The following is a 13,910-nucleotide window of genomic DNA, read 5'->3' as shown; positions in this document are numbered from 1 at the left end:
AGATATGAATTAACATTTCAACAAGTTTGGTTTTTTGAAGATCAACCTAATGTAAAAGAGTAAAGTGAGAAGTACTCAAAGTCACAGGCATTAATTAAAAAAAAAAAAAAAATCTAGGTTAGCTGGATAGTAGAGTTCTCCATCTCAAGAACAGGATCAGATAGGAACTTGTTCCTGGAAATCTGTCCTGGGTGCCCAAAGATAGACCAATAGTGGCTGGACTCTATCTAGCTTTAGAAGAGGCAAGAAACATACTGGATTGAGCAACTGGGTTACAAATGAACAACCTTGGCAGACTTAACTATCACATAACAGATTTTGAGAGACTGCTTATCAAAAGGTAAAATATGGACACAATGTGGAAAGGCAAGCAATTTGGGGAGTGAAGTTTGGAATAATTTAGGAGGGGATACAGATTCCTCTGTTGACCTCTATTACTCCATTTGATAAACTGCCATATCTAATCTTTCAAAAAATATTAGGAGTGATCCTAAAATGTACAAAGCCCTCCTTTGATACTTGATAACAGAAAGGAGACTAAGATCAATTAATACAATTATGAAACTCCTGAGAAATGATGACACTTGTCAGACAAGTTAGAAAATTCTGTAAACATATCAGTAAAACAGCAAACACAGGAAAACCACAGATAATATACGTGGCAATGTCTTTGAACTTTCAAAACTACTACCTTTGAATATTTTTTGCAGAAAATTTCAAAAGTTCCTGTAAAATAATTCAATTTTTCTAATAAAAACTCTATATCAAATATAAACCACAGGACACCAAGAAGTAATAAAATCTGACTATATTTTCTCAGAATAAAAAGTCAGATATGAAGTAGCCCATGCCACTACACATGAACCTTTGTCATTTCAGAGCTTTATCAACAAAGTAACTGAGGAATCATGCATGTAAGGAACCCAAAAACTATGTCGAGTCAAACAAAAGTTTGGTGCAGAGGAACATAAGAATATTAGGAAATAGAACAAATGTGTAGGCTTATGGCAAATAGCCTATTCTTGAGTAAAAGCAAAGAAACATTTTTTAAAACAATGATAATCAACATGGGAAGCTGAACTGACCTAAACACTTAAAGATCTAAACATCATTGTGTACACTTAACAAAAATCACAATGGAACAATGACAACAAGAAGCACACAAAGTAGTATCAATTCCAGAAATTGAAACAATGATATTTAAATGGTATTTCTCTCCCATAATCATTAAAGATAAAATGCTTACTTAAGGCACATGTGTAGGAGGTACCAAAAATGTAACAAAAAGATCTGGTTACAAATCTGATTTAAAATAGTCTTTTAACTTTAGTATTTTAGTTTGCAAGCATTTTTGGTAACCATTTGGAGTATCTACAACACTAAAGAAAAGCAAGAGGGCCTCCAACTGCACTATTTGTTAGGCTAAACTCTGTCTGGTTTGGATATGCTCTCTTCAAGACTCATTGGAAGGGAAGGAGGGAGATTTCACTCTTCCCAGAAGGCAGTATGGATCACTTTCAGCTTTCACAGGCATCCAACACTACCCCAAACAGACATTTCTTTTCCTACATGTCCTGAAGGAAGGCATGATGGCCTCAAAACACACACAAAACGTAATTGAGGGATACTGCAGTGCAAACAGCCAAGCTGCACACCCAATCTGCAAGAGTCTGGACCTCTGCAACATAGACAAAAGCCCAAAAGCCATTTCCACACCGCTTGCCCTGGGGGCCAGCAATCCCTCTCTAGAAATGATGCATTCATTAAGCACTAAAAAACAGCTGTGAGACTAGTCTCAGAAGAACAGTTTGGAGCTATCTGAACTGATCCACATGAGGGATTTTCTTCCTATATCAAAGTGGCATGACATGTACCAGCTCAGCCAAAACACTGTCAGACTCCACTGCAAAAACTGAACAGAAGTTTCAGTGCCACTACAGAGAGAGATAGTATAATAACAGTACAGGTCTATTTCTGATGCAGGTAACAGAGAAAACATTCCAATTACAATGTAAATCAGCTTCACAATAAGTCCTAAAGCAACACTGAGAAAAGGTAACAGGACGCAAGCACAATATATTCAGACGCTGTCATTGAACACTATGCATGGCTCTTATTTTCCATCAGTGAGTGTTCAAACCATTCTGGGGTTTTTTTTTCCCCTTAGAGAAATGACTCAGAACAGCTTCCTTTATAAGTTTACCTGTTGCAAAACAATAGGAATCCACTTTTCCTTGCCTTCTTCAGCTACTTCCAAAGTGTATTTGCTTCTATTTGAGATCATAAAAAATGGAGTGAAAGTTACAATTCTAGTAATATTAAAACTGCTGTTGTTTATGGTGACACCAACCTGTGAATAGAAAGACATTGTTAGAAGTATGTTGTTCTTTTCTTACTTCATTTATATCTCCTGAAAGTAATGAATTTGAAAGATAATTTTAACTCACTTGATACTCCTTTTTATGACTCTTGCATTTCACAGAACCATGACTTCCAACTGTGTCCAGTGAAAATGGATCAGACAGTTCACTATCAGTTACCATAAGCTGCACCTGTGAAGAAGCACCCTAAATTAACTGTCAATTTACAGACACTGACAACATTTAAATCGTATATAAAGTATGCATATATATATAAATACAAGTCCATACTGGACATGCTGGTTTGTTTATTAAAAGGTCAAGACACAACAATTGCCCATATCTTCTCACAAAGATATTTTCTACCACCCTTAGTTATAAGCTATGTGGAATAAGCATTATAAGTGTAAGATACTCCAGAAGAAGCAACCACATAAGGATCCTTTCCAAAACTTATCACAATTAACATCTCAAAGGCAAATCAACACAGTCTTGTGATCTCTCTCATATATTTCATCCATCAGTAATATTCAGCATTAAAAAACTCACATGGCAGACTCAAATGGTAAACTGCTTCTTAACCTTAGCTTACTACAAGCTCAGACACAACCTACCAACCACCACTGCAAGCATTCATTTTTCAAGTAGCATCAATTTTTCAAGTACCACAGTTTACACTTCTTACAAAACTTCTAGGTCTTACTTGAAATAAGGACCTTTATTGATGCAGTTTAAATGGGATAAAGGAAATTCTTTCATTTAGGAAACATTTCTCAATGAATTTTATTCCTCTCAAAGATCTCTTTCTTAAAAACACCTTTGATAATGTAAATTTCCCACCTCAAGCATATCTGACACTACACTTACTTAAAATATTGTCTTTAGACAGAGATATTGTAGGTTGCATGCCCTTTTCAGAGCATAGTGTAGTGTAGGTAACCTTCTAAGTGTAAAAAATACTTTCATACAACAACACTGGGGAGTGTGGAGCTGTCAGGTTTTACAAGATATAATACCTTATTATTCTGAAGGAAGTTTTTGGGCTGGAAAGAAAAAAGGAGCGGCCTTTTGTAATCCGGAGGATGCTTGCGGTGAATACCATCAGCTTTGTATTGCAACATTCGACCAGTTTTATTTACCATCCAGTACGGACTGTGAATTGCTATAACCATCTGCCCAGTTGTGTAGGTCACGTGGACAGCAATATCCAGCTCAGTCTTATCCAACTCCGTGATGCAGTAAAACGTTGTGAAGCTGATATCAGGTAGATTGCTTTTTATATGGTACTCACTTTTCCAATTTTGATCAAGATAGTTAAGCAACTGTAAATCTAGTTTTGTTTGATCCAAGACTGCATTATGAATCTGGGCTGAACATCCTTCTTGTAGAGTGTCATACTTGTTCCCATTTCCCTTAAAAAAATCCAAACAGTGTACATTTGCATAAGTCACACTTAAAATTCATATCAACTTTTCTTTTCTAGCTAGCTGTGAAAATTAAGATACATACAAGTTATTTAGGCATAATTTTTAAATGCTTATTATGCTATTTAGCTATGTTACATTCTTAAACATCTACCTTAACACAACATTTTACAGAAAAACACTTGTCATTGTCATCTTTATTTAACACCAAAAAAAAAATCTGTCACCAAATTCAAATACATAAACATGCTTAAGTGGCAGATTTCCTCAACTCAGTATTTCTTTCACTAAGTTTAATTTTATAAGACACAAGCAGAAAAAATCCTGTTCCTTCCATACATTCGGTAGAGGCCACGGTCTCTAGCTCTAGTAATTGTGCATTTGCAACAAAATTTCATCATTCAATTCTACTATTTGAGTCCACATACTAAATACTAAGACCATTTGGAAAAAAAAAAGTTTCAGTGTCTCCCATCTATATTTCTATTATCTTATGTCTACATCAGTAAGCAGTGGGACACAACCATAGCAGATCCACAGAATGAAACATTTAGTGTTGAGGAGCTGATGTCCACAGTGTACATGTTTTAGGTGTTTTACTTGAGACTGGCTCTCATCTGGCACTGGAATGAATGACTATTAACAGTCAAAGCACACCTAATTGTTTAATTTCATGTGAAAAGAATATAAAGTCTGGCACTAGGCTGCAATTCAAACCAAAACCTGGCAAAAAGGCAGGTCTGTGAGAAGTCACTAAAAGCATGCTACTGCTACAAGTCAGTGACCGTGACAGCACATAAAATGCTACTGCAGGCTGACCCACTTATGTCACTTGAGGCAGTCATAATTCACAGGAAAAACTACACTGCAGTTAGGCTTAAGCTGCACTTGAGCACCAGCAAGTGACACTCTCACAGGGCTAAACGTGCACAGTGTAGGTTTTACTTTGCATATATATCTAAAGTATGACTTATTACTAATGATTAATACCACCACTTTTCACATTCTGGTACTGTTTCATTTCTATACATGCAGACTTGCCCTTACAAGATCTGTAAACTTGCTTCAGAGATACTTTAACAGAAGTCTTTCTTCTAATATTCATTTAGAAACATATTTCAATTAGCTGCTCAGCTTTCATACCATAGGTGGGAATCATCACAAATAATACAAACATTAAAGAATTACCTCTACAGAGTAAGTGATTTGATAAGGAAGGAGATTGCGGAGAAGAACAGAAGGCCATAAATGAACAACATATGGAAAATCCCATTGATCTTCTGCACATAATGAAGATGTCAACATGTCTTTTACAGGAACAATATTGATGATAAGTGAGTAGTTAGTTGACCTCGCAGACTGGCATTTCCTTTGTAATAAACTGTCAACATTTTTCATAATTTCATCAAATGTAATTCCTTCACACATATCATATTCTCCATCCACTCCATTTTCATTGGCTAGCGGTTGCAAACTTAGTATGGATCTGTAAATGAAAACTTTTTTTAAACATTGAGTATGAGTTTGAATTTTTCAATTATGAAAAAGTAATATGCAACACTAACATTCTAGGATTATTTGGATTTTGGAAGATTTCTGACAGTAATTCATTGCCTGCCTTTATTTTGCTTAAAGGAGGAAGCAAAAGGTGGAATGGATCCCAAAAGTTAAGTGAATTATACCAGTTGGAGTTTTTTGTTCCATAACTGCACATACTTCCCTTGCAAAGAACTGACTGTTGGAGATTCTTATGAAGAGGCTACTGAATTCCCTTAAAAGTGCTGCTATATTCCTGTTCCAAGCAAAAGGCCTGGATAAACAATTCAATCCTATGACACATCTGCAGAAAGCGCCCTTCTTTCCAGTCCCATAAAGCATCAAGTTTATGCTTTTACACACACGGCTTTTGTAAGGCAACTGCTTTAATCCAATCAGCTGCTCCTTGACTGAAGATTTTTGTTAGTAAACATTTCCTGCCTAGTGGAACTCACCCATGTATCTGTGCAATGAATCAGAATGTCACTAAGCTTCATTAAATAAAATACAGATAGTTAGAAACATTAATGAACTTACATTATCTACAGTAAAGTGTAACTTGTTTAAGGAAAAGATACACAGCTGTCATCTTAAAAAAAAAAAAGGGGGGGAGAGTGTTTGGGGGACAACAGAAGGAAAAAGTCTGTCATCATAAAAAATAATCAAAGCAAACTTATCTGTCTAAAAGTTGGGGACAGTTCAGCTAAACTATGTGTACAAACTCATTGCAGTTTTAAGTGGGTATTGGCTTGAAGGTGCTAATAGCATAGCTATGCTAGAAGACAAGTCTTTATAAGGTTTGCAAGTCTTTTTCTACATCTGTGAGAGAGTTTAAGTGTATTAGTTTCAATTTTTTATTTCAGAATCACAAAACATCAAAAGCCCTTTTTAAGAAAAAAAAAAGTCTATACTGTGCAGATAACAATCACTGTGTTCCCAGAAGTACCTGGGCTTGGACCCTTAAAGTAACTTAGCTAATTTAAGTTGTTCAGTAAAATGGATTTCAAAAGACTTCCAATTCAAGAATCAAATAGTATTCTGTTTAACTTAAGACTAGATGCTCTGAGAAGATCCTACCCAGCAATGATAGCACAGTATTAATTGCAGTATGAGGTAGCAGAGAGAACAATTAATTTTTTTTTCCTGCATAATTGTATGGATACAATAATCAACAATGTATAAACATATTCCATGATAAAAGAATAATGCAATGAAGTACCTGTAAGAGGACAATGGTATGTTGAATTCATTTTCTGGTGAAGCAGTCCCTAAACATCTTCCTTCCTCAAAAATATTTAATGGGATTGAAAAATGGTTCCTTATCTATGTGAAATAAAAATCCAGCAACATACATTAGGAAAAAAATGGACAGATAAAGTGTTTTGAGCCTAACAGAGCACAGAGTGAGAACTCTCTCATTGTTCATCTTACCCATTTACCATTCAAGGTCAGGTATTTCAAAAGAACTGTCTCTAACACCAGCAAATCTCCTTAAATGATTTGGTTGTGCAGATTGATGTTATATTTTAATTATGAAATTAATACATTAGTTGTAAAATTCTTTTCAAGGAGAAACATAAAGCTCTGTAAAACCAAAGACAAGTAAATCTGAACTATATAATAACTTTCCAAAGAACTTTCTCCTAAAAATATAGCACATACAAGGCTGTGTGGGTCAAAATCCATATGGCAAAAAATACAAGGGAAGTCAAATACTTATTTAAGGTTAAACCATCAATACCCATTATAATTTGGGTCGTATATAGTTCTCTTGTTCTTTGTTAACATTTTTTTATTTATTTCAGGGTTAATTTAATGGCATTATTAGCTCTGGAAAAAAAAATTAGTTTAGGGAAAAATAAAAAGGTAAATCTGGTTATTAACCAAGTCGTAAACCACTCTGGGCAAAAGCAGCAAGTGAAATGTAACAGGGACATTATCACTATCAAACACTAATATCTGGACCATCCCGATACTTGTAAACCATATAATGTCTATCAAAAATACTATTCAATCAAAAATACTATTCAATCAAAAATACTATTCAATCAAAAATACTATTCAATCAAAAATACTATTCAATCAAAAAAGATATATGCTCAGAGGGCTCACTCTTCAGCTGACCTGGTACCAAATTTGAAATTCATGTATTAATGGTATAGGATGAAAAAAAGAAATAATCTGATAGAAGGATAACCTTGCAGAACCAAGGTAAGGTTAAGAGAGGTTTGATCACTTCACACAAAGCACTTAGTTCAACAAGACTGAAATCAGAGCTAGCATTAGAAAACAGTGCTGATGAATGACCCTGATCTAAAATCTGGTCCATTTCTACCTCCATCCCGCCCACTGTCTTTGCCACTTTGAAAAATCTTTTTATTCTTGAAAATCTCTTTTAAACTACCTTATAATAAACAACAGCAAAGTTACATGAATTTTTCAGATAATTTTTTAAAATATGTTTTTTAAAATGTTTATTTAAAGACTATAGGATCATTTTCATTCATTAAAAAATTCAAGTAATAATGAAATTATCATGTATGGAAATGTAACCTGAATAGGAGAACGTATAGTTATCATCTTGCTTCCTTCAACAGTATCAATCTGGCAGACAATGGACCTTTCAACACCCGATTCCTCATGTCTCACTCTGTAAATACATCGACCCACTTTTGTCAATGGAATCTTTTCCACAGTAGAATGATTACGTGGACCTAGAATTTAAAAGATGAGAAAAGAAAGACACAAAAGGAGCATACAAATATTATTTGAAAGACAGAAATATGCACTCAATAGAACTTCCTGTATTATTCAATCTATTAAAAAAAATTAAAGCAGATGAAAAAGTACAATCACCACTTTTAACATGCCAATCTTGCACTGTTACTAAAGAAACAGCAAAGATTCTTTTATCACCACAGGAAAGAGTGAGTCCATCACTCAAATAATTAAGTAGGGTTTGCAACTGCAAATAAAGAGAAATGTTTACAAGATGTAATGGCTTATTAACAAAGTACAGCTCACAAATATTGTGAAAACAACTCAACTAATAAATCATATGGTCAAGACCATTTTGAAAAATCAGTTTTGAAAAACTGTCAATTGTTGCAATAAATCAACTTAAATTGTTAACACATACTCCATTAAAAAAGAGCTAAATTTTACTTTTAGCTTTAACTGTGCTTTACTTCAAATTATTTAAAACAATCTTCTCTTAAAAACATTCCCCTTTAGAGTAACTTCTATGAACACACATACATATAGGTCTCAATTCTACAAGAAAAACATTATTTTGGGTGGCTTAATTCTGCATTAACATGTGAATACAAACAAAAATATTTGATTGCAGTAAAATTATGAAATAAAAATTAGTTATCTAAATAATATATCATATTAGAAAATTTATGCTACAAAAATTAACAAGCATAATACATGTAACTTTTAGCTGCAAAGAAGAAAGCAGGATTTCAAATACTGCCACGCATCTTGAATCCAAAAAACCCACTCCTTTTATGTTATGTAGTCCCCCAATACTTACTGACCTGTACAAGGTGCAGTATTATGCATCATGTAGTATTTACAAAAACAGAAGGTGTATGAACTTTGGAACTTACAGATCTGAATGTAAAACCTCTTGCTACTCAGAGTTGTCATTGCTGTGAACTGGTCACTCTCATTTTTTGTTCTGACAAATTCCATATTTAAATTCTCTCCATCTCTTAAATGAAATATTTTTTCTCCACATTCAACATTAAGGACACTAAAGGAATCACTAGGCGAGACAGTGATGGGAAGTCCTAAAGAATTTATTATTACAAATGGTGCTCGGTCTTTTTTGAAGATGTCTGAAGTTTGACTAGCAGCTTCAGCAAATGCCTAGAAAGCAAAGTATAGATACAAAACACATGTACTGAATAAGACTTCATCAAGATTATCTGTGCAAACCTTCATTTAATAATTCTGACACTGCATAGTTAAGTAATCTTTCTTACCGTGCCCAAGTTACTCAGCATTTGTAGCCCACATTTGGATAGTGTAATGTTCAGCTGGTCTTTTGAGGAAACATTTATTACTGTTTTATATTCTGGAACTTTGTAGTTTTCTTCTTCTGCATCTGATTCAACCAACGCTTTTTTAGCCTTCTTCTTCATCTGAAAGGAGATTTTTAAAGAAGTCTTATCTGACCCCTCCTTCTGTAGAAGCAAGTTTCACCTAAAGAGTCTTTTTCTCTCCCTTTCCTGCTCCTACATCCCGCCATGGTTTTTCTTTTTTTGTTCATGTTTTAAGTCTCAAATAAATACAAAAGAGGGAGAGAATAATGAAGGCAAGAGGCAAGTTATTTTTCAGAATTCAATGAAATTCTAGCAACAGTAGCTAAATTTATGATTATTCAAAAATAAAGAACATACCCAGTAAATGCTGTGCAAAAACATTTATCTTAACATATCTAATAACACTGTGTAATAACTATTATACATAATTGATTTCCTGTTCTTAAAACAGTAACTCTAAATTTAGTTTTTATAAGTTTCCAAACCAAATACTTATTTTGTATGTTTTCATTTTTTTGAAGGAAAGAAATAAAAATCACATGGATTACATTTTCCTGGCCTTCAATATTTCTGGAAATTATGTATTTCCAAATGTTATATGTCAAATCTGGGCAAGAAGATATGAGGTTTGACTCACTATCTTCTACCTTCCTCCTGCATTAGGTCTCATATCCTTCTGGAAAATTCTTAGGAATATTTTTAATAGCAATTTCTTAATTGCAATATCAAAGTCCATAATTTTTACCCTTCTGAGGCCATTACTGTAGAGAGTTGTTTAATCTAACTGAAAACAGTTCTAGGAAAAGGGTGGTTCATCCATTCTGAGCAACCTCTCAGGCTAAAAATACTTGAAAGGTTTTGAAAAAAATCAGAAAACAATGTAATAAAACAGTTAAGACATAAGGAGAGAAAAAAGATCTATCGCCCTTCCTCAGATAAATGCTTATCTATTTTGAGACCAGAATCTAGACTATTTCCTTAAGAAAGATGGAACCGGAGTGGTAAGAGCACTATTCCCACAGTGCACTTTGTGCTGGTCAGTAACAGGTATCAGTTTTTCCAGTACATTTCTACTAGATACTACTGTGGAACAGGATAAGTGGTCTTCTATCTTTCCAAAGTCACTGAATGCATCACTAGCATATGACCTAACTTTAGAGAAACTGATATAAAGTCATTATGATTATCTAGTGTAACTCGAATCAAATCTTCTTGCCACCTGAAAGCCAATATTACTTAACAGATCTGTGAGTCTGGATCTTCACTTGTGCAAGAGCTGGTTTCATTCACTAATTGGGGAAAAAAGTCTCAGTAACAAACAAGAAGGAACAAAATTATTAGAGTAGTCTCAGCAATGAAAGGTGCAGAGCCTTTGTCTCTTCTAATGTATTGAAATGAAAGATCTGAGTTAAGCTTTGGAAAATATACCTTGATTTCAAGAATCCACGGTTTAAAAAAATCAGTCTTCTCAACTTCTAGTGGTTCAAGCAAAGGTTCCCACACCCCAAACATCTCATTAAAATAGTGTACCTATCAAAATGAAGAAGTCAATTAGGAAATTACATACAACTGTTAAATCAATGAAAGCTCTATACTTAAAATTCAATTTACTTTTATATTAATTACTTTGGTAACATAAAAGTCTTATAATCAGATTGAGCTTTCAGCTCCCACCATAAGATGAAGCAAATGCACTAGAGAAATAAATGAAGCAGCTAAGTCTCTACCACAAAGATGCACTTCCAAGTAAGTGGTATAAGGTGTGTCACTTAAAATAAAATTTTGGATTAAACTGTAGGCACTGGAAGTTTAAAGCACTACAAATAAGGAAAAATGTATCTACAGCAACTACTGAATTTTAAGTCACTAATTTCCAAATATGAGCCAGTTTGGATGTTTTATGTATAATACTGGTACAACATAGTATTTTATAGAAATGACATGACTATATTATTCTACTGTAATCTTAAATTAAGATTGTCAAAGAGTTTTAGCCAGTTGCTACTCCAAAATTTAATATTGATGCAACAGGTCTTTGTGAACTTGTATAGAGTATAAATGTGAGCTTGTATAACACCAATTACTGCTGCTAATAGATTACATCTAATGCATTAGATTTTCATTTGAACTACCGTAACACCTCATTCCTGTCCTGCTCCCATAACGTGTATCTGCAGGAGTTTAGTCATCAAATATATGGACTGTTTTTCTTTTATTGCCTAACATAACAGGTTTAATATCTTAAGAAAACTTTTCTTTCTTATGTAGGATTCCTCACCTCTAGCTCAAGACGAGAACGTAGGTTGATTAAAGTAGTCCAGTTTTTGACTTCTCCAAGAAATGAGGACTTGGCTAAAAGCATTGGTACAGTTCGGTGCCCAACCCCAGCTTCAAGTGTTAGAAAAACAGAGTCTATATTAATTTTCAATGACTCTCCTGTGGGAATCAGTTCAGCGGTTGGATTTGTATCTTCATTTTCATTTGCCTCTTCAAGAAACCACATTTTTAGATTTTTTATATCTTTCTTATTCCACAAGTCTGGAGGAATTTGACTAATCTCTTCTTCTGTTGTTTCTGCAGTTTGATAAAGGGCTGATGTAATAGTAATTACTGTGTTTATGATTATTGGTGAAACCTACAAATAGGAAGTTGGAATAATTGGAAAAGAGAAGGTAGTACAGGAAATAGACAGCTACTTTCAGACACAAAATTATAATGAAAACGTTATAGTAACAAAACACCTCTATACTCTACAGGACTCTTGGCTTGAAAACTCATTCCTTTGCACAAGCTACAGTTCAACCTCCTCAGATTTTCAACTCCTGCCTTTCCTCCAGACAGGAGCTTTCTGAACTACATCAACCAATGCTCTATCTGAACACTTCAAAACTTATCTCTGCACACCAGGCCATTTTATAAAACACAGATTCCGAAACCAAATCATTGTGACACAACTGTTAATTTTCAATTTTGTTTTCACGTGCTAAACAGATAGGTGACCTGATGAAGAACAGAAAGAATTCCCCTCTTCAGTCATTCCTGATTTCATTTTTTTTTTTTAAGAAACATATCCCACAAGCAGTTTCAAAGCCTTCTGAGCAGGAAGTAGTAGAGAATTAAAAACACAATAAAAGTTTACCTACTTTTATTGTTAGAGATTTAATCGTTAGATCAGCTGTCTGTGGATTAGTACCTGACTGTTTCATTTCAAAGAAGAAGTCACAAGGCTGTAATACCTAAACAAAAGAGTTAAAACACATGTTAAATAGAGAAAAAAATCTTTTAAAAAAATCATACATCTTTTAAATACTGCATATCAAAAGTACCAAAAGGAAAAGTTAGCATTATATGGTTCTTCAAAATTAAGAGCAATCTGAACACAAATAATGTGTTCAAATGTAAAGAAAAAAAAAAAACAACCACGTATCAGAAGCATCACCTCAGCCATTCTCAATCATTAAGGATTCAAATGTCAGCTACAGTAAAATGCATTACACTTCAGTAACCCCATTCTTTAGGTAAAGCCTGCAGATGTCTTCAAATACACTGCATCATTGTGCCTGTGACTTTTGAGGAGAATCAGACTTTTCAGTTAAGGGCAACACAGCCACAACAGTTTTCCTGAACAAAAATACCACTGTTTGAATCACAATCACTCGGTTCCAGCTTTATTTTACAACCAGTCCTTGCATACTCCCACTTGCCAAGGCTTACCAAAAACAAATCTAAAGTACACTATAAACAAAATCATAGTGCTATGTGATTAATAAAGCACTCGGATGTAGTTAGACTCTACTGAACCTGTTTTGACAGAAAAATTTGCTCTCCTGTCCCTACCTGAGTAGATAAGTCTTTCAAAAACAGTAGTTTCAGACCATATTGTTTTTGCAATCTTTCCCAACATCTCTTTCCATATCTGAATCAGATGCTGGGGGCATAGAAACACCCTGAATCAGTTTTACAGTTTTTCCAAATGAGTTTGATCTAACAGATTTTTTTGTCTGTATTATTATTTCATTCTCTGCTGCTCGAATTTTTTTTTTTTTCTTCTGTGTTACAGCCAGGAATGAATAATAACATACTCTCCTTTAGACCAAGGTAATGCGAGAAATGTACAGAACTCGTGCTACTCTAAATCCAGAGGCTAGTTTCCCAGGTATCTGGGGAAACTTATTCATCAGGTGGGTGAATTCACCCATCACTAGTGTCCCCGAAGTTTAGGCAATATAAAATCTTCACATCAATATCAGCCTTCAGAAATCTTGTAATCCTCATATAACCTCATATCATACATTTTCATTCTTGATTAAAGGCAGCCAAGGAATGTCATCTGAACCTCTATTTCTCTGTTTCCCAGACTGAAATCATATTGTTTACAGAAAACCTGGGTTCAGAAATTTCCTTATGTGCATGTTTTCAAAAGGGGAAGTTATGCTGCTAGCTGCAGGTAATGTCTTGGGTTTTGACCTCTACTACTCTCTTGAGAACTTTCTGAATCTTTCAAAGAAGGCACTGTTTTAAGCATCAAAACTAAGGTC

General features: G+C 34.3%; 1 protein-coding gene across 2 annotated transcripts in view; it reads right to left on the bottom strand.

Annotated features, from left to right (window-relative positions):
* The window catches only part of VPS13A (vacuolar protein sorting 13 homolog A), a 108,868-nt gene that overhangs the window by 36,483 nt on the left and 58,475 nt on the right, over window positions 1-13,910 (bottom strand). For both annotated transcript variants that reach the window (XM_075020694.1, XM_075020695.1), the window contains 11 exons: window positions 12,516-12,608; window positions 11,651-12,007; window positions 10,801-10,902; window positions 9,313-9,471; window positions 8,935-9,196; window positions 7,874-8,034; window positions 6,540-6,643; window positions 4,973-5,270; window positions 3,377-3,772; window positions 2,448-2,552; window positions 2,204-2,350 (listed from right to left, as the gene is read on the bottom strand). In XM_075020694.1, the coding sequence (XP_074876795.1) occupies window positions 2,204-2,350; window positions 2,448-2,552; window positions 3,377-3,772; window positions 4,973-5,270; window positions 6,540-6,643; window positions 7,874-8,034; window positions 8,935-9,196; window positions 9,313-9,471; window positions 10,801-10,902; window positions 11,651-12,007; window positions 12,516-12,608 (2,184 nt within the window). The remainder of the gene's footprint in view (window positions 1-2,203; window positions 2,351-2,447; window positions 2,553-3,376; window positions 3,773-4,972; window positions 5,271-6,539; window positions 6,644-7,873; window positions 8,035-8,934; window positions 9,197-9,312; window positions 9,472-10,800; window positions 10,903-11,650; window positions 12,008-12,515; window positions 12,609-13,910) is intronic.

Source organism: Buteo buteo, chromosome Z (genome assembly GCF_964188355.1).
Source record: "Buteo buteo chromosome Z, bButBut1.hap1.1, whole genome shotgun sequence".
Taxonomy (NCBI): domain Eukaryota; kingdom Metazoa; phylum Chordata; class Aves; order Accipitriformes; family Accipitridae; genus Buteo; species Buteo buteo.
This window is presented reverse-complemented; position numbering and strand designations above follow the sequence as displayed.